Source organism: Cicer arietinum, chromosome 5 (genome assembly GCF_000331145.2).
Source record: "Cicer arietinum cultivar CDC Frontier isolate Library 1 chromosome 5, Cicar.CDCFrontier_v2.0, whole genome shotgun sequence".
NCBI lineage: Eukaryota > Viridiplantae > Streptophyta > Magnoliopsida > Fabales > Fabaceae > Cicer > Cicer arietinum.
Window position 1 is genome coordinate 70,817,615 of NC_021164.2, and position 19,657 is coordinate 70,837,271.

General features: G+C 34.8%; 4 protein-coding genes across 4 annotated transcripts in view; all 4 read right to left on the minus strand.

The window, feature by feature from the left end:
• The window catches only part of LOC140920541 (GDSL esterase/lipase At5g08460-like), a 7,243-nt gene extending 1,154 nt beyond the window's left edge, over nucleotides 1-6,089 (minus strand). Inside the window, exons 1-4 of the mRNA XM_073368851.1 lie at nucleotides 5,088-6,089; nucleotides 4,461-4,921; nucleotides 3,480-3,776; nucleotides 2,661-3,006 (exon numbers count right to left, since the gene is read on the minus strand). Coding sequence (XP_073224952.1) covers nucleotides 2,661-3,006; nucleotides 3,480-3,776; nucleotides 4,461-4,921; nucleotides 5,088-5,356 — 1,373 coding nt within the window. The 5' untranslated portion in view covers nucleotides 5,357-6,089. The remainder of the gene's footprint in view (nucleotides 1-2,660; nucleotides 3,007-3,479; nucleotides 3,777-4,460; nucleotides 4,922-5,087) is intronic.
• On the minus strand, nucleotides 5,403-8,048 carry LOC101507419 (pentatricopeptide repeat-containing protein At4g21065). Its single transcript, XM_073368852.1, has 5 exons — nucleotides 6,553-8,048; nucleotides 6,367-6,461; nucleotides 5,714-5,833; nucleotides 5,498-5,637; nucleotides 5,403-5,408 (listed from the first exon to the last, which is right to left on the minus strand). Exons 1-5 carry the CDS (start codon nucleotides 8,046-8,048, stop codon nucleotides 5,403-5,405), a joined length of 1,857 nt encoding a protein of 618 aa, XP_073224953.1.
• A 1,402-nt stretch (nucleotides 8,049-9,450) lies between these two features.
• LOC101515253 (protein FRIGIDA) lies at nucleotides 9,451-13,020 on the minus strand. Its single transcript, XM_004502971.3, has 3 exons — nucleotides 11,785-13,020; nucleotides 10,593-10,768; nucleotides 9,451-10,506 (listed from the first exon to the last, which is right to left on the minus strand). Exons 1-3 carry the CDS (start codon nucleotides 12,728-12,730, stop codon nucleotides 9,706-9,708), a joined length of 1,923 nt encoding a protein of 640 aa, XP_004503028.1. The 5' UTR covers nucleotides 12,731-13,020; the 3' UTR covers nucleotides 9,451-9,705.
• A 326-nt stretch (nucleotides 13,021-13,346) lies between these two features.
• On the minus strand, nucleotides 13,347-19,425 carry LOC101515575 (chaperone protein ClpD, chloroplastic). The gene is made up of 12 exons (XM_004502972.3): nucleotides 18,467-19,425; nucleotides 17,405-17,565; nucleotides 17,092-17,321; nucleotides 16,839-16,947; nucleotides 16,602-16,732; nucleotides 15,611-15,712; nucleotides 15,237-15,518; nucleotides 15,067-15,167; nucleotides 14,683-14,977; nucleotides 14,362-14,595; nucleotides 13,957-14,190; nucleotides 13,347-13,853 (listed from the first exon to the last, which is right to left on the minus strand). The coding sequence occupies exons 1-12, from the start codon at nucleotides 19,168-19,170 to the stop codon at nucleotides 13,536-13,538; spliced, it is 2,901 nt and encodes a 966-aa protein (XP_004503029.1). The 5' UTR covers nucleotides 19,171-19,425; the 3' UTR covers nucleotides 13,347-13,535.
• Nucleotides 19,426-19,657: the final 232 nt, after the last annotated feature.

A 19,657-nucleotide genomic window follows, 5' to 3' on the forward strand; every position in this document is an offset into this window, starting at 1 on the left:
GGGAAAAAAATAAATAAACAATTTATTTGTTATATTATTTTGTTTGTGTGAATAGTCACTCACCGAATGCTTGTGTGACAAGTTAGTGCCAATGGACAATGCTAACATTGCAACAAATTGCATGATGTAGCAATATTAACGTGCCACATATCATGGTCATTCTTATGGCATTGACACACCACAAAATCATAAAAAAAGTGACTATTAAACAAACTCTAAATCACCGGGACATTTATCATATAAAGAAAAATAATTTACGGGACCATTTATTATACAAAGAAAAATAATTTATAGGTATTAATCCACTTTCTTTAATATTTAAGAGAGAAATAAATAAATAATATAATATAATATATTGACGATATGATAAAAAAAATATAGAAACAAAAAATATCAAATGAATGTGAAAAAATTAAAAGTGTATATATATAACTATTCTTGTGCAAACCATACAGTAAATAAATAAAAAATTAGTTCATGAACATCGTTTAAAAGATTTTTTGTTGATATAATTTTTCACTCTATTTAGTAACTCATAAGAAATAGTAAATACTCGCTAACAAAAAGTGCACCACTTCAGTCATTTAATTTCTTATTTACTAATGTTCGAGCATTGGTATATTTAATTGTCTATGAATAAATTTAACTCAATAGTTTGGCATCGAAAAGAGAAAGTCATTACACTTGGCTATAAGAAATCTGAACGCTGCATATCTTTATGTGCATTAATATTATTTGTTGCTACCTCTTTGCAATCTAACTCAAAAATCATGTTTCCCACGCCAAAGTTGTAACTTGTAACCCGAAGAGCTAAAAAATGTGGGGCCCAATTCTCACCCTCGCAAACTATAGCAGCATTGGTGGGATCCAATGAGTATGTGTTAGAAGAAAGTTGCTATATTCATCCCTTAGGCACCTATCGAAACCAATAAGACTATAATCTTATAAAAAAAATACAATTTTGCATTGAGACCATTATTATATTTTACATGAATGATACACAATTGTTTTTCTTTCTCTTAACCACGTAGAGATGTAAAAATCAATTATATAAATTTTAAATTAATTTTATTGTTAAAAAAATAATTTTAAATATACACTTTGATTTATTCTTTTAAAATTTACGGAAATAAGGGTGTGGTGTACATAAAAATGATTTGGAGGCATATAGATGAGAGTTGGAATCCAACTCACACTAGTACTAACCTTTATCTAAAACTAATACTAGTACTAACATAATTACTAATATTTACTTTGGTCAATTTAATTTTTTTTTATATAGAAAAAAAACACCTTTTTTCATGTATTTAAGAGAAAATTATAATAACTTTTCCCGGGATTTGTCTTAATGCAACTAACTTCCTCTCTATTTTTTAAAATATTAGTCACCTCTTCTCCTGTTGTTAAAATCCATTAATTTGCCGTTACAATTAAAAAAAAATTGACGCAGTGTCTTTTCATTTAGTGAAGAAGCTGCCAAAACCAATTCACATTTGTAGACAAATTATCTTCTTAATATTTGAGCACATAACGGTTTTTCTTAGGCCAAATCTATATATTATGTATATCTATGAAATAGGATTTTTTTATTATAATAAGATAAATTGTCTTATTCTTTCTTTTGTTGGTAACGACGATGTTCCCTTTTTGTTTTGTTGGGAAGTAAAAATTTTGGTGCCACTAATTTTTATGACTAATTACAAGTTTTTTTTTTAATATTTATTTTTTGTGAGTAAATTATTCAGTGGAGGACTCACAAATGAAAAATAATAATAATCTTCAAATTAAAGGTGATGTGAAGTTTATGATGTTGAAAGCGAGATAAGTGTACCTGAAAAATTAAATAGACAAATTTCTATTATATTAAAAAATGAGTAGGAGACGTTTATGAGTTTTTACTGATATTTTAACTGGCCACAAATAATGTTAAATTGTAAGAGAGGTGTTTGTCATCTAAAAAGGTTAAGTAGGGGAGGTTGTTACTCAATTAAAAGAGGAACAAAAACAATTTATAGTTAAAAACACTATTGAAAAAGAACTCTCCAAAATTAAAAAACCCTAAAATTTTGTAGATTTATGGGACCTATGAATTAACTTTTTCAAAATTATCTTTAATTTTTTATTCAACAAAAAAAATGAAAATTTCGACGAAAAAGTTTTCTTTTTATTTTTTTTTTAAATTTTTTGAGAAAAAAAATCAATTTTTTTTTTGAGAAAAATAAATTGACAAAATTAGACCCATGAACTCCTCGATTAGGCTCACAAAAAATAATGGACCAAAACTTTAAAAAATTAGCTCAATAAGAGACTTAATATTAAGAGTCTTAGTATATGACTTTTTAAGATGAACTTTGAAGTTTAATTGACGGCTCTAGATGTAACTGATTTTTTAATAAACCTAAGGGGAAGTTATTATAATTTTCCGTTTATTTAAAATAAGTATTTTGCTTATAGACAAAATATATATTTTACTTCAAATATGGCCATAATACTCAATTAGGGTTCTATTCCTCTAATTAACCTTTGTTTTTTTAGGACAATTAACCTTTTATTCAGCGTAGGAAACAACTTTTTGCAATCATCTTTTTGCAATAGGACCATTGTTATAGTTTCAAAGTTGTTAGGAGCGAGTTCTAAAGCGTAACATCCTAAGATCTTACGCGTTTTTGAGCGTGAATAGTGTTAGAGCGAAGGAAAAAGTGTTGTAAGACCCATACATGTGAGCGCGCAAAGGAACCGCGTGGGAGCGGCGCGCCTCGTCGCGCAAAAGAAGCGTCGTTTGCGAAGCTCTAACTCGTTTACATTGTTTCGACCTGATTGTAAAACTCATGCTCTGTCCCGATTTTGCACCTCTTCGCCTTGTATTATGCTTGTTTCCCATAGAGAAAAGACACACACATGAGGTTTTGAAGGCAACAACAGCCATCAACATGCGCATGAGGCAGTGCTCTTCTCTGCTCGTATTTTGCTCCTTCGTATTCTTCAGAGGCACCTTCTTATTCTGCTCTGCTCATTTTTCAAGTCTTGGTTTTAAGCCTATGTTTCAATTTCTAATACTTAAATTAAATGATTCAATTTCAGATTCCCTCCTTCTATTTCTTCTATAAATTCTTCACAACGCCTTGGATGAATTGTTAAATTAAAGTTTTAGATGTTGTTAGATGATGGTGATATGTTTTGTTTTTTATTTGAGACAGTGGTGATAGTCTTTTGTATTTTAACTTGTAACTTCTTATTGAACCAATAAAAAATTTTATGTTAAGGTTTTTTTTTTTTAATTTTATGGTGTAATTTTATCCATTTTGTGAGATTTTAATATTCGTGTTATGATTCCAAGATCTACGCTTTTTCTATCTTCTAAATATCTTAAGTAGGATTTAGAGTTTGAGAAGCTTGATAGTTTAAATTGAAATTCATAAGAAATCATTCATATAATTAACCACAACAAAACATCACCACCAATTTTTACTTTGATATACCTGATGTGGCCGAGGCATTGTTTTGACCAGATGGTAACTGCTTTTGTGCCATCTGGTACACATTAATTGGGTAGCTATCAGAGGGTGTTCCAGTAAAGGCCTTACTAGCCATAGTTTTGTTCACAGCTTGGCTTGGATGAACGGGATCCCAAAACACATATTGGTCTCTATTTGGACATGGATTAAACATTGGCAAGCAATTTATCTGTCCATTATTCCTTCCAATACCACAACACGCTTTATCAATTACAAGCAGACACACAATCATCATATCATATGAAACACATATAACATAATCTTATTAAACCGTTATTAAAATAGAAACTAAGGACATTTACTTCTTACCATACTGAAAACATTATAAACGTCACCATATACAAAAACTGAATCTGTGTACTCTGTGTTCAGTTGATCCCGCCAAAGATCTCAACCAAGTAGCATCTATTAAATTTCGAGTGGATCACTAATAGTTTTAAAATATTAGAAGTCAGACTAACATAATTCTGAAATAATATTTGAATTTGAAAATATTCATCACATTAGTTTTTCAAAACAATTTCAATGACTGAATTGATTGACTAATCCAAAAAGACCAATGTGGTTGAAGATTTTCAATTTTACATACAATTTTTCAAATTTGTTAATTTCGAAAAATCACATTGTTTGACTCCTACAATTTCAAGAGTCTCAGAAGGGTGATTCTCTCATTCAATTTTATATACAAGAGTAATTTAGTTCCTTCGGGAGTAACTCCGAGTTAAGTTACTCGATAACTCATTATTATATAAACATTTGAATTTTATCAATCGAACCGTGAATTAATGTCACATTATTAATTATCGAACACACAAAGTTTTGTATAAATCTAATAGTCGATATTTACTTGTACTATTAAAAAATGTATCATACACTTGATAAAAAAAATTTGACCGTTGAATTGGTGAATTTCAATGTTTATAATGAGTTGTTATATGGAGTAACTTGATCCCTCCTCATATATATATATATATATATATATATATATACACAGAAGTGTGTGCGCGCTTGGGTGGGCGTGTGTAAGGTATGTAAGTAAATTTACCAAAATATTCTCTTTGTAATGCTCTATGAGGATATCAGCATAGTTATTTGGGCTGTACATGAAGCTAGTACCATAAAATTCAGGCATGAGATAGTTGTTTATGTAATCATTACTGCCATGGATCACTGTTGTGAATGAGTTTGCCAAGTACTGACTCAAATTCTCATCCTCCATTAGGCTCTTCGTCTGACTAAGTGTTTTTTCAAAATTACTCACCTGCTGGGTAAAGCTAATGTGTTCTCCCTGTGGCCACATAACATTTTCAAGAAAACGAACACAATATATAAAAACTGTTCCAGTAAACACAAACATTAGCATAGAGATTAACAGATTTCGCCCTGTCACTTCACGTATCCCAGAACTGGCTGAAACATAGTTTACTCCCCCTGGAAATGTCGATACTTTGTTCTATGGTATCTGCAAAAGGTGGCAGGTAAGGAAGACTCAACATTTCCCCTACAAAACTGCAATGTCAATGCAAAATTACTTTATTTTTTTGTTGTCTTGTTTTTGGTAATCAGAGAAGCAGGTTACCGAGAAAATCTCCGAAGGTTTTGCCGTAACAAAATCTGCCAGTTGGACTTGGATGATCCCCTGGAAAATCAATGCCATAAGGCACGTAGTTAGCTTTTGCTAAAGAATGGAGTTTGTTGTTATTTCCATTGTCCACTAATGAATCTCCAAACACAAACATTGCAGAAAATAATGGCTCCCTTGGTGTATCACCTGAGGAGATAGACATCAAAAGCATGCTCCATAGTGGCAAAGAAACAACTAGCAAGCATACCATTTTCATTTTTTTCTCAAGTCTTATGAAAGGAAAATTGAAGACAGTTTTATTTTTAGTCCTGCAATGAGCCAAGCCAAAAGGGTATAAATGTCAAACATTAAGTATAAGTATTGTGTTTCCCATTTTATTTCTTTTCCCCCTATTTACCTCCCAAATATATGGCATGTTTGCCTCCCAAATATAATGCAAACCATGGTTTGCCTTACCCAAACCAATTTTCCTCAACGAGGATTTCTGTGTGAAACATGAATCATCAGCGAAGACCATACTGCATATAGCAGACCTAACTAATCTTGAGATCAAATTCAAAAGTGATAATGCAAAAGTGGTTGCTTGCTAGAAAGGATAACACAAAAGTGATACCTTCCTCACTGCCATTGTTAGAAGAACCAGTGATTTCCAAATTTCCAATCCCATTGTGGAGCCACCAGTTACTTGAAACTAATTGATGATGTGATACTGGTATGTCCCTAGAACTGCACTCTGAAATTGAACATTTGTAAGATGCTATAAAGAACCTGGTGTGAAATTAGGAGCCGAGGAAAAAACTAGCCTTTCACTTCATCGAGATGCCTTCATTTTCTTCACTAACAACATTAATGACTACAATACCACCTTTATTATATGCAGGTCAATCACTGACCCCATTTGGTTCACTACAAACTCTATTGAAAGAATTTTCCAAAGTGGTAAGACCAATAATTATATTATCGTTATACTATATACATAGCTTGATCATATTCAGTACAATCAGTCAATATTAACATTGTCTATTTTTTTTGTAAAAAAAAACATTTTTAATTTCTGAATTATATTATAAATTCACTTATATGTATGCGGTCTTAATATAGTTATAAATTTGATAGTAAAAAAGTTTCCAGACATAACAAATAGAATTAATGAACCCAATTTCAATTTCAATTCCATGCCCAGTTCTACCTCGGCAGAGGGACCTTTATGGATGCTGACAAATGAATGTTGACATAGATTTTTATACTTGAACTAGCACGTTTTACCAAAAATCTCGGCAAGAACATGATCCCTCGCTAAAGTGATGGAACCGATTTCGATCTCTAATAATAATATCTCTGTCAAAGATGCCCGAAACATGCTTCATGAAATCATGACAGTCATAACAAATCCTAAGATTTTTAAAGACCCTAATGGTCCTTCTATCCCTATGATAAAGAAGCATATAAGACACTGCCAATTTCTCACTATGATAACCCACACAATGCTCTTTCTCTTCCTCTTGAATATCATGTAACACGGAGGAAGTATTAGGGGTGTAACCTCCTAGTTTTACTGTATCTATAACTGAAACTAAAAATTTTGTAATCTCCTCCCATTGTGGATGAGAATGATCACCAGAGACAAATTCATGGACCCCTTGATCAATATGGATAAAACTGAGGCCAGGCTCCTTGACAATTCTATTCTTCCTCATAGAATTTCTCAAGCCAGCCTTACCACCCCAGTCGCCAACTCCACCATAAGCGTTCGATAAAAGCACATAATCGCCATGATGATGTGGGTCAAGCTCATTGACCATTTTTCTAGCCTTTTCAGCCAACACAAGATGATTGTGATTCACACACGCCCCAAGCAAAGTCCTCCAAATAACAGAATTTGGCTTCAAAGGCATTTCCTCCACAAACTCAAAAGCTTCAACAAGAAGCCCAGCACGACCAAGAAGGTCAACCATACAACCATAATGCTCAAGCATAGGTTCAATTCCAAACTCATCCCTCATACTCCTAAAAACCCGCCAACCATCCTCCACAAGACCACCATGACTACAAGCCACCAAAGCAGCTATAAATGCAGCCCGATCAGGCTTCAAACCAGACTCCGTCATATCATAAAAAGCTTCCAAACCTTCCCTACTACATCCATGCACAGCAAGCCCGTTAATCAAAGCAGTCCAAGTAACTACATTTCTGTGAGGCATTTCATCAAATACCATGACAGAACGATCAATAGAACCACACCTCGAATACATGTTAATAAGAGAACTACCCAATGGAACAGTAAGTGGTAGCCCTATCCTAACAATGAAAGAATGAACCCAGATAGCCAATTCAAGCACACCTAAACACGAAACCGCAGATATCACACTCAACATGATAACCCCATCAGATGAATTTCCAATGTCAGGGTCACGTAACTGCATTTGTTGGAAAAGAGAAAGCGCTTCGAAATGGAGGTTGTTGTTGACAAAACAAGCGATTAACGTGGACCAAGAAACTAAGTCTCTGTAAAGCATTTCGTCGAACAGTTTGACTGCAAAGTTGATGGAGCCACGAGAACCATAAGCGTTGAGAAGCGCGTTCTGAACGAAGATGTTGGAGTCGAAACCGAGTTTGAAAACGAGGGAATGAAGGTGGTGGTGATGGTTGTGGTGTTTGAGGATAAGTGGGAAGGTGAAGTGGTCGAAGGGGACGGCGTTACGGTGCATATGGGAAAATATGGAAAGGGCGAGGGTGGGAGAGTGGGGTGCCACGTGTCTGATGACGGTGTTGTATAAGAATGGGTCGGGTGGTATGGGGAAACGGAGTAAGACGGAGGCGGCATAGCGTGCAGTGTCGAGGGAACATGATGACTGTACGCAGCTAAGGAAGAAGGAGCGGAGAGAGTGTGGGTTGTCGTGTTGTCCAGTTTTGATCAGTGTAGCGTGTAACTTGTACACTCTTTTCATCTTCCACGATCATAGCTTCGATAGATACCTTCGGTTTTATTTCTCGATTCTTTTATGACGTAGGGAGCATTATAAATTTATAACTACTTTTAATTAATATTTAGTTTAATATTAAAGAATTATATATTTTACTATTGAGAAGACAAGTCTCAAGATTATAAAAGAAATAGTTTTAAATTTATGGAGTACTTTTGATATTTCACTAATTCATTCTATGCATTTGACGTTCCACAAATTAATTATCATTCAGATGTCATTGACAAACCCAGCTCAATTATTTAAGAAAACAGGCACCATTCATGTGAAAGGTGCGTTAGAGGACAAAAATTAATGAAAGTAGAAGACAAAACTTTATTAGATGAGCCATTATTAATTGATGAAAAAAGTATTTGCCAAATTAAGTTTGAAACAATGTAGCAATAGTGTAAGAAAAAATTAATGAAAATTATACACTCAAAATACAAAATAATTATTTTTAGACTTTACTAACTTTCGAATCAAACTCTGAATTATTAGACTTTATATGATTTAGACAAAAAAAAAAAACTTAAATTTAAGTTAAGTGGTTTGTGTACTTTATTTAAATAAGATGCAAAGCCATCAAAATATTTTGTCCCACTATATCACAAACTCTTCTAAAGCATGATAGGGTGGACCAACAAGTGCTATAGTGTTGAAAAACTCTTCTCTACTCATTTTTATGGTGGACCGGAGGGTTGGCATGACAATTTTGTAAAAGCACAATTATAAATTAAAAATAATTCACAATACTTAAAAAGAATATAAATAATTAAAGTTGAAAGAAATCAAAATATGTAAATAATGAATACACAAAAAATACAAATTTTATCATTGAAATATTCATGACATGATTCACCAATCGATAAATTAAATGAGTTTCATCTCTCTACATTATGGGCCAAATATATGATAAACTTGGGTAGTGATTTGGAATTAAAAAAAAGTGTAAAAAGAGATTTTTGTTTTAATTGAACTGGCATCCAAAAGCAATTTTGATATGAACTATATAAATATAAATTAATGTATTTCAAACATAAATTAATTTTCGTTCTACTTACTTTTCACCAATCTCAATTCAATGAAAACTAATTTGCATCACCACAAAACAAAACATACACCAAAAACACTTCAAAATTATTCTTAGAGCATCTCTAATGCATTGTTCTTAGACATCTAATTACAGCTAAGAACAGAAACAAGTTTTTCACACCATTGAAGATGGGCGAGTTGATAACAATCTGTTGGAAGAGTTTCCGATGGAACAGTTTTCGCACAAGGAAAATGTATTTTCAACTCAAAAAGTAGTGAAAATCCAACGAAATAGAAGGGAAAATACACTGGTGTGAAAATTAGTGTTCTTAAATCCTGTGACAATAGTGAGTCCACAAAAAGCAACTTTATAACATTAAAATGGTTCTTAACTCTCCTTGCATTGGAGATGCTATTAATTAAACTGATTAGGAGCAGAAAACTGTTGACCAAGTTAGTCATCATCTGCATGTGTCAATCCTATGGCTATTCCTGAAAATATCAAAGCAAAAAAATCCAAGTTGAATATTGTACGGGATGGTGTTTGCTTCCAGTTTATCAAAATACAAAAATAAATAACTGGAGAATAATTGCTGCCCTGGAATGACTACACATCGAATACAGTATCTGCAAAGCTATACAAATCAGAACCTCCACTGCGACTAGGAACACCAATTGAGCGATGATCCGGCAAAACTGCATAACCTTCTGCAGATGTTCTCCCATACAAATGATTTACTCGTGCTGATGAAGGTTGTCCTACAAAACTCTGCTCGATTGATCTATTATAAGATAATGCCCCTTCATCTATTCTACGCAATCTACTGTACAGAGAGCTGTTGCTATCCAGTGTTGTCCTGACATTGTTTATTGGCATATCACTCTGATACCCAGAAAGTGAACCAGCTATGGCTCCTCCTATCATGCTACCCCCACTTGATACTCCCCTTCCGAGAAAACCTTCAGGCAAAGACCCAGAAACAGGTCCAATCTGTGCGGATGCTGGAGACGAATAATTATTTGGGTAGCCATAGGATCTACCCTCCAGATAATGTGCGGTTACTGAACCATCATATGAGCTATTGCCATTCATATGACTAGAAATCCTTTGCCCTTGCAAGGTGGTGACTGATGGTGATACAACAATAGGATCTCTTGCTGTGAACCTTGTTCGTTTGGTATCTGGAACCTTCACTTTCTTTGAGCTATTGCTTTTATCCAATTTTCTCTTGGACACTAAACCATCTTCAATCTTTTTAGTGATATCGTGACCAATATCTCTCTCCAATTCGAAGATTGTATCCTTAAGTCGCCACTCAGGAAGAAGTTTTGCAAAGTCAACCTTGTGGCCTTCCAAACAGTCGACTACAGATTTCAAAGCAATCAAGTACTTTTCATTTCCTTTCTTCTGTCAAAGATCAATATACAAAAAATATCAACATACTTAATGAAACAAAATAAATAAACAATGTTAACTACTCAAACAGAACATACCAGTAAATTAGGAACATTACGAGCTTCTTGTTTGGCTTTTTTCCAAGCTTCATTAGACTTGTGTAGAAATGAAGCCAGTACTTCCTGGGGAGTAAATTTCTCTTCAAACCCAAAGGTATAAGCCAAGTCAACGGCTTCAACAACCATCCCCTTTTTCATCATTCCCTCTGCAATATCTGTGACCAATATAAATAATCAGCGAGATTGAGAAAAACTTATGTTTCAAAATAAGAGAAAGCAACAGGCATTCAGGCAATCGTTAAGGCTGTGTGATACGACCATAAGAATAGGAATGGGGTCATAGTCAAATTAGTTTGATAGTTCAGTTAGTTACGGTTAGAATCTATCTAGGGGAGGGTAGTTAGCTACAAGGGTATGAATAGCACGTGGAAGGCATTCCAAAACTTAGATTTGTGAACTTAACAAATGATCATATGTGAGCGGGAAATATTTGCAAGAAAATTTTTATTCTTTGGCTCTTCGCTTATAATTCAATAAACAATACCGACGCATTTTTTCCTTCCTTTCTCCAATTATCTCCCTCTATTGACTACACTCTAAACCCACCCTAAACTGCAGATGCATGCAATTGCATCAGATATATGAAAATGGAAATGCCTCGTGTATTGTCTGGTTATATTACCAACCACGTGGTTGAAGCCGCACATTCTTAAAAAGGTCAGTGAAATAGGTTATTTGAGAATTGAGAGGCTTTAGCATCTTAAAAACTAATTTTGCGATAAGTAGCTAGCAGTGACTACATGTATAAATTTAGAAGGGGAAAATGAGAAGTCCATGTTCGTTCTAGATGAAGTTATCACATTTGTAACCAATTAACCATAATATCAAAAGCAGTCTAAAACAATACAACAGTATGCTATACACAGGGATCTGCACCACTTGTTCTTAAAGTAAATGACTGCAAAATTGCTGTGACGAATGATTAGTGGGTGGGGTGTGTTAATTTATAGGCCATAATTTGCACTGGACTCGAAGATAACAGGTCGGCATTCTTGAGTTATTTATTTATGTCCAAAAACAAGGAGAATTCATATATGTAACACGCGATTAGTGGCAGAGTATAACTGATTTCAAATTTTAACAATAAAAGTGTAAAGTGAAACTATCAACCATAACCATGAGTAAAATTTATATATCCTGAATTCCCAAAGGCATATATATACATACATACCTGAAACCCTGCTACAAAGTGCATTAGAATGGCGAAGGGCGTGCGAAATTTCACTGGGTTTACTCAAACGAATTAACCGCACTATATCATCGTTCCTAAAAATACCAGGAACCCCAAAAGACGCAAGAAAAAGAACCAAACCCCTTGCATCCATTTCACTAGCAGTGCCCACACCACCTTCCATAATGAGTCTCTTCCTCCACGAAACTGCTGCAGTTGCAGCGTCTTTCTTCAGTGAACGTGTCATCTGTGCTTCGTTTTCAACGCAACCAGATATTAGATAGTATTCCAAAGTTAGAACCGAAGCTAGCCTTGCAGTAATCATTGGCGAGCCTGTGGTATAGGCTTTGCTTCCTTGAAGGTAAAATCTACCAATACATTCTAACACTAATTTCGACGGTTGCGGTGCAGTTTTCAGAGCCACGGGGATTTGTTCCTTAAGCGACGTCGTTTCGGATAGATGCGTTAGTATATATCTTCGCAAACCACGGCTATTCATCGTTTTGCAAAGCGAGAGAAGTTCATCTTCTTCTTCTTCTGGTTTTTTTTCTTCTACTTCTGGTTCTTCTGGATCTTCTTCTTCCTCTTCTGGTTCTTCTTCTGGATCTTCTTCTTCTTCTGGTTCTTGTTGTTGTTGTTGTTGTTCTCTTTCGCCTTCGGCCTTTGATTTTGATTCCGGTTCCGATGGAACAATGTCCCCGTTATCGGTGGCTGTTTGCACGGTGGTGGTGGTGGCTAGGGCTTCGAGTTCCTTGGTTCTGGTGTCAATGGATTGTTGGATGAAATCGAGATGCTTCTGAAGTTCATCGTACCTATTTTTGAAAGCTTGAATAGAAATTGAAAGGTCGTTGAGTTCGTTCACGGATTTATCTATTTTGGCGCAGGCGTCGTGTTCGTTATACGGTGGAATTGAACCCTCTGAGACTGTGGATTGTTTAACTTCCATAGTAATATGTTGTCCCTGTTCACTGTGATGAAGAAATTCGAACGAAACATAAACCCTAAAAATGGAGATGAAGGGAGGAATCCATGTCACACACTCTACTGAGCAGCACCAATGTGATCGATCACAAGGGACTCCCTCGGAAAGATAAGTAGTTTGTTTTTGGTAAAAAAATATGTACTTAAAAACGGACCTGTAGGTGTTAAACGTTTGTGTCTGTTGGAGAATATAACCCCATCAAAACTCTCTCTCTCTTATTTTTTGATACAGCCTCGAAACTCTCACGAAACAGAACTTGCGCAGTGTTATTTATTTAGGGTATACTCATGTGGTCCCAATTACAAGAAAGAAAAAAATATTAATATCAATGATTTTATTTATTTTTAATTTTGATTAAATATTTATTTTAATTTTTTATCCTTTAAATAAATAAATATTTATTTTGATTAAAATATCTCAAATTCCCCCACAATCAACCTGTATGATTTGAGTCAATTAAGATGAATCATGATTGGATGTCAAATTTACCATTTCCTAATTTAAAGACATAATTTGTGAATCTTAAGTGTGTTTTGAGAGAAATCTAGATCGGGAGGAATTCTTCGGTTAAACATAGGTATATACTTTCATCAATGAATTCAATTTGAATACAGCTTTACACAGCTATCAAGTAATGTGTTGTTACATTTTTGACATCTGAGAATACTAAGCTAACAAAGAGGAGCCAAAACATCTTTCAGTATATGATTGGAGTAATTGTGTATTGTATATACACCTACCAAGCTACTTCTGTACAATGGTTAATCACTCAGGGATGACTTGTGTCGGATAAATTGACTGTTTGATCAACCCGATTGGTAACAGCGATGTTACCGTTGGCATCCAAATCAATGAAGGCAGTGTCACCTTTCTTGAACTTATCAGGAACAAGCAATACATCAGTCAATGGATTTTCAATTAATGCTACAACGGCCCTCCTGAGAGGCCTAGCACCATATGTTGGGACATAGCCTTCCTTGCAAACAAGGTCTTTGACTGATTCAGACACTTCTATTTCTATATCAATTCCTCGTGACATGACCTTTTTCTTCAACTCTTGAAGCAGTAAATCCAATATTTGGAGTAACTGTGATTAAAAATAACAACAGTAACATCAATAAAATGATTAATATAGATCACATAAAAATCTCAAAACAACTTTAATTTTATTTTTTATTGACTCAACGAACCTGTGGCTTTTCAAGGGGACGAAACACCACCACTTCATCTATCCTGTTAAGCAGTTCTGGACGAAAATATGTCCTCAGTTCTTCATATACCATCGATTTCAATCCATTGTATGATGTTGATTTGTCATCTGAAATCAAGAAACCTATGGAGTTGTGTCGACCCTTCGCAATGGCACTAGACCCCACATTTGAAGTCATCACCACCAATGCATTTTTAAATGAAACTCTTCGACCCTATTAAAGCCAGTTTTTGAAGCAATAAACAGAAAATTTTAGGACACACGCGCTCATTTTTACTTGGCATAGAAGCCGTACAGGAAGAAATAGAGATTCCAATAGAAAGTTTTGCATCTAAAAGGTTATCGAAATCCAAGTAAATTAAGATTCACATCAGTATTGGCAAACCTGAGAATCAGTAAGATGGCCATCTTCCATTAATTGAAGAAGAATATTGAATATATCTGGATGAGCTTTCTCTATTTCATCCAACAATAACACTGCATATGGGTTTCTTCTAATAGCTTCAGTTAAAACACCCCCTTCTCCATAACCAACATAACCTGGGGGAGATCCTATCAATTTGCTCACTGTATGCCGATCCATATATTCACTCATGTCTAACCGTATCATGGCCTCCTCCTGAAATGATAATATGAAAGGCAAAATATAAACAGACGAACCAAACAATGTGACATGAACAGATCACAACATTATGTCAATACTTACCGATCCAAAGTAGCATGCCGCCAAAGATTTTGCAAGTTCGGTTTTCCCAACGCCAGTTGGGCCACAGAATAGCAAAGTTGCTATAGGTCTACCGGGATCGTTAAGACCAACTCGAGATCTCTTCACAGATCTAGAAATGGAAGCAACAGCCTCCTCTTGTCCAATCACACGTTCCCGAAGTTTATTATCAAGATCTAACAGAAGAGTTCTTTCATCAGCAGTAAGCTTCTGAACTGGAATTCCTGACCAGAGGGAAGCAACTGCTGCTATATCATCAGGTGTAACTTCTATACATCTAAAACACAAGGACATGTCAGACACTCAAAAACTAAATTTATATATGCACAAAAGAAATAATTTTGCTTTCGGGGCCAACTAACATACTCGTTATCAAATGCTGCTGAAGCTAGATATGAGTCCAGTATGAGTTCACAGTCACCCTCAATGCTAGATGTGCCGTAATATTTAAGCTTGGTCTCCTGCACCTGAGGGCAAGAAATGTCAACTTAAACTATAAGCACCTCATGCAAACAACGGGGGAGCCATGCCATTACCTTTGTAATCAAGGACTGAACAATTCTAATTTCTCTCCAATAATATTCTGGGCTTTTAGAAAGCATGCAATCACTGTGTTCTTTTTTCATTTTAAAGGCTTCAATACGAGCTCTACTTCCTGCTTCATCTATGAGGTCAATAGCTTTATCAGGTAGATACCTATCAACTATGTATCTTGCTGACAAATGAACTGCAGCCTTTATAGCGTCTTCTGTATATCTGCATTTGTGGTGTGCCTCATATTTCTCACGTAAACCCGTAAGTATCTTAATCGCATCATCCTATACACAGAAACACACATAGTTCATTAAGAAATCAAATTATGATTAAAATGTTAACTTAGAACAATATAGACATGAATATAGAGTGATACCTCACTTGGCTCATCGATCCAAACAGGTTGAAACCGTCGTGCCAAAGCCTTATCCTTTTCGAAATGAAGCCTGTATTCATCTATGGTGGTAGAAGCAATACACTGCATAGAAGATAATGTTATTCATAGTGACAAGTTATGGTGTGTGTGCATATTTAATTACAACACTTGAGAATTATTTTATCTTCACAGTTGTGTCAGCCAAAGAATTCAAGTCCCGAACTACTCTCTCCAAACGAAAAATCCCTCCCTCCCAAATTAAAATTAAAAATATAAAATAAAATTTCAACAGCAGAAATGCATTAAAAATATAAAATAAAATTTCAACCACAGAAAAGCATTAACAGAAAAAATATTATTGAATATTCACAGCCTTAAACAACCAGCTCGTCCACATAAAATGACATTCTTGTTATCAAATAATCTACCAATCTATTTTCCAATAAGTTCACGTTAATTGATCCCCAGTGCACCTAAGATAAAGAATATTTGGAACTACCTTTATGGAAATTGAAAAGAGACTTGCGAATACTGAACACGCTTTGCCCTCATTTAAGTAACAGATTTCCTTGTTCCAAGAGAATTTCCCTAGTACATGTAACCTTTTGGTTCCATAACTTTGTGATAAGCAAGACATTTTACCAGTTCATAGTTAACACTCACTCATATCTCTTCAAGCTAAGCTGTGAGCCTATTGACAGGTAGTATTACAGCCTCCTAGTATTTCATAAAGACAGCTTTTTAAATAATCTCAACCTTGAACCATACTTTCTAGATGTTAATTACTAACCTTGTTTAGTACAATTTATTTGAAAAATGTTGGTGATAGCAGTGTAGTAACTGTAACTATATATTTTGACCTCTAACAAACCATAATTCTATATGTCACTAACAATTGTTTGCAAAGGCTTCAAACTGAAAATGTGTTCATATTATAGGATCACTTTGAATAAAGAAAACTGGCAAATGCAATTACAGGACAAATAATCACCTGAAACTGACCCCTTCCAAGAGAAGGTTTAAGTAAATTAGCAATGTCAAGGCCAGAACCCTTATTTCCCTTTCCGATTGTCCCTGATTGAACAAGCGTGTGAACTTCATCGATGAAAAGAATGACATCACCTGAATTTCAAGAAAATCAGTGAGATGAAAAACAATCCTTCTGTAGTGTGCCGCACATGTATTAACATAACTTTTTTTCATAAATTTTTTGTTAAAATGTATTTACCTGACTTTACTATGTCTTTTATTAATTTTGTAACACGGTCCTCTAACTCTCCTCTTTCTTTTGCCCCGGCCATTAATTGTGCTACATCCAAGGACATGACACGTTTTGTCTGCATATACAAAGTTAGAAAGTAAAACTTTAATGCAATCAAACTAGATAAGTACATATTAATTAAGGCACGTGCAATTACAGAAGGGTAGAAGACCAGAAAAGAAAAACTTTAGAAACATCAATCATGTGTTGATAAACACACCAATAAAAAGGGAGCAACAGCTGCCCGAGAAATAAGAATTGCCAGTCCCTCTGCAATAGCTGTTTTTCCAACTCCAGCTTCACCCAGAAGAATGGGATTGCTTTTTGTCTTTCGGCATAGTATCTGAATAATTCTCTGAACTTCAACTTCTCGACCAATAACTGGATCAATTTTTCCTAAACTTGCGCTGGCAGTGAGATCCACGCAAAATTGTGATAGAGCACTCTTCTCTGACAGATAGGGAATGAATATGAGAAAAACTTATTTCTCCCTTCAAAAATCAAATTATAAAACAAATTTTTTATTTTCTTACCTTTTGTTGTGGCAGAAGATCCTGCATCGGAACGCTTATGTGAAATAGATTTTTTGTGCACCCCATTGGACAGCATACGTAGCCCTCTATCATCTTTAGCAAGTTCTTTTTGTATTTTGGAGAACGCCACATCTGCCATGTCACCTGGGGATTTTCCGAGTCTGAAATCATTTACATACAAGCAACATTAATGGAAAATTACAGTTAAACTCACATTTTAATGACAGATCTTACACATAGTCAATTGTCTAATCACTAGCCACAGTGATAGTGAACCAAAAGAAAAACAAATTTCCGAATTTGCTATTAAGCAAATTTTTACACTCTTTGAATAGCTAGTATTTACAAAAACTTGTGACAAAACTGAATTTCCTTAAAATTTAACCCAAGTAAAATTGATTTTGACCAAAGTATGCAAGGGAGAGCTCTAGTCTAAATTGAATATCCCATAATCGTAAACAAATGGTATTTTGGCTAACTTGTTAATCTTCAATTTATGTTTTAAGCACAAAGCAGTTTGTGAGCAACAACTGAAGATCGTCTATATACACCATGAACTATATCATATTGCCTGAATATAATTCAGAGTCCAAATCCCAATTAGGCAATTACCAACCTCAGCCACAACTGATCTAAGTGTGTGTTTGAAAACGCAGCCAATGGCCTCTCCAATGTGTAGCTTCTGTCACTATGCATTCCCAATGTAGTGAAACCAATGGGGAAACAAATACATCTTATGTCACTTTTACCCTCAAATTTATTTATTGTTCAACCCACTTTTACATAAACCTATTCAAGCATAAATCAATTTAGATTCAACTCACTTAAACCCAAAATCAATTAATTCAAAATCAATTTTTATCGCCGTACAACTACACACACTAAATTGAGTTTGAAAATTTTCATAAAATAGTTGCTTCTAATAAGTTTCAAAACAAGAAAGAATAAACTAAAACACATTTATAGAAATGATCAAAAAATGAGACTCCAAATAACAAATGGAAACATTCAATTCAATGATAGGCAATAAAGAAAGAGATTTGATACATTGACAGCAGTTACCTATTAAGAATTCGACCAGCACTTCCATCATCAGCTTTAACCATAGCAATAAAAATATGTTCAGGATCAACGAAATTATGCCCCAAAGATCTCGAATATGCAACAGCAGCTTCAAACACACGCTTCGTTCCAAAACCAAACGGAATAGAACTATCATCTTCTTCATAAAGGAACTCATCAAACCAACTTTTCTTCTTATTCCTATGATAGTGTTTTGAATCGTCTATGTTCATACCGCGAACAGCATCACGAGCTTTCTCAAGAGTAACGACACCGGAATCAAGAAAACCGTCTTGAGAACTATCTTCCTCGCTTTCAGCTATGAGACCGAGCATGAGATACCGTGCCTCAATGGTATTGCTTTTGAAGGCTCTGGTTTCTTTTTGTGAATAGGCTATTGCTCTAATTGATCTTTCTGTGAACCGTTCGAACACCGCGGTTACGGTGAAGAGTGTTGTTCTTTTTCTCGGTTTTCTATGAGAAACGAGAAACGAGAGAGGATTGCTGTTGTTGTTAGTGGTGTTGATTTTGTGTTGTGATGATGATGGAGAAGAACGAGGGAGTAAATGGTTGGTGAAAGGTGGTGAGAATGCGGTGGTGGTGGAAGGTGGTTCTGATGAGAGGAGGTAAATGTTACGGTGACGGTTGGAAGTGCGAGTTCGGAAACTGAACCATGGGTTAATGGATGTGGAAGAAAGTTGCATGGTTGAGTTTGAGGGAGTGACTTCCGAAGATCGCGGGATTTTCTTTTTTCTTTTTTTTTTTTGTTGAGGAAAAAGAAAAAGGAGCTTTGTAATTAATTTTGATTTGGAAGTTTGGGTTTGAGGAAAGTAAGAAGAAAGAAGAAAGAGGAAAGAGGAAGGAATAAAGGGATTGAGTGAGAATGGAATACACGTCACCGAGAGATATGAGAGGAAAGAAAGATGAACTTTTCTTTGTTTCGTTTGTTCATTGTTGTTGTTGCTTGGAACATTTGCCAAGTTCTTGGATCGATCACTAAAGCAAAACAACGCCAAAAGGGTCAGTCACTGTCGAACTCACTGTCCCTCTCACCGGTGTTTGGTGTTTCTTTTTCTTTATTATTATTATTATTATTCATTAATTAATGCTAAAATTACTAGTATTTTTTTATATAAAAATGTCAATCGGTGCCTTTAGCTCATTTGTTAAAAAACTAAATGAGAAAATATT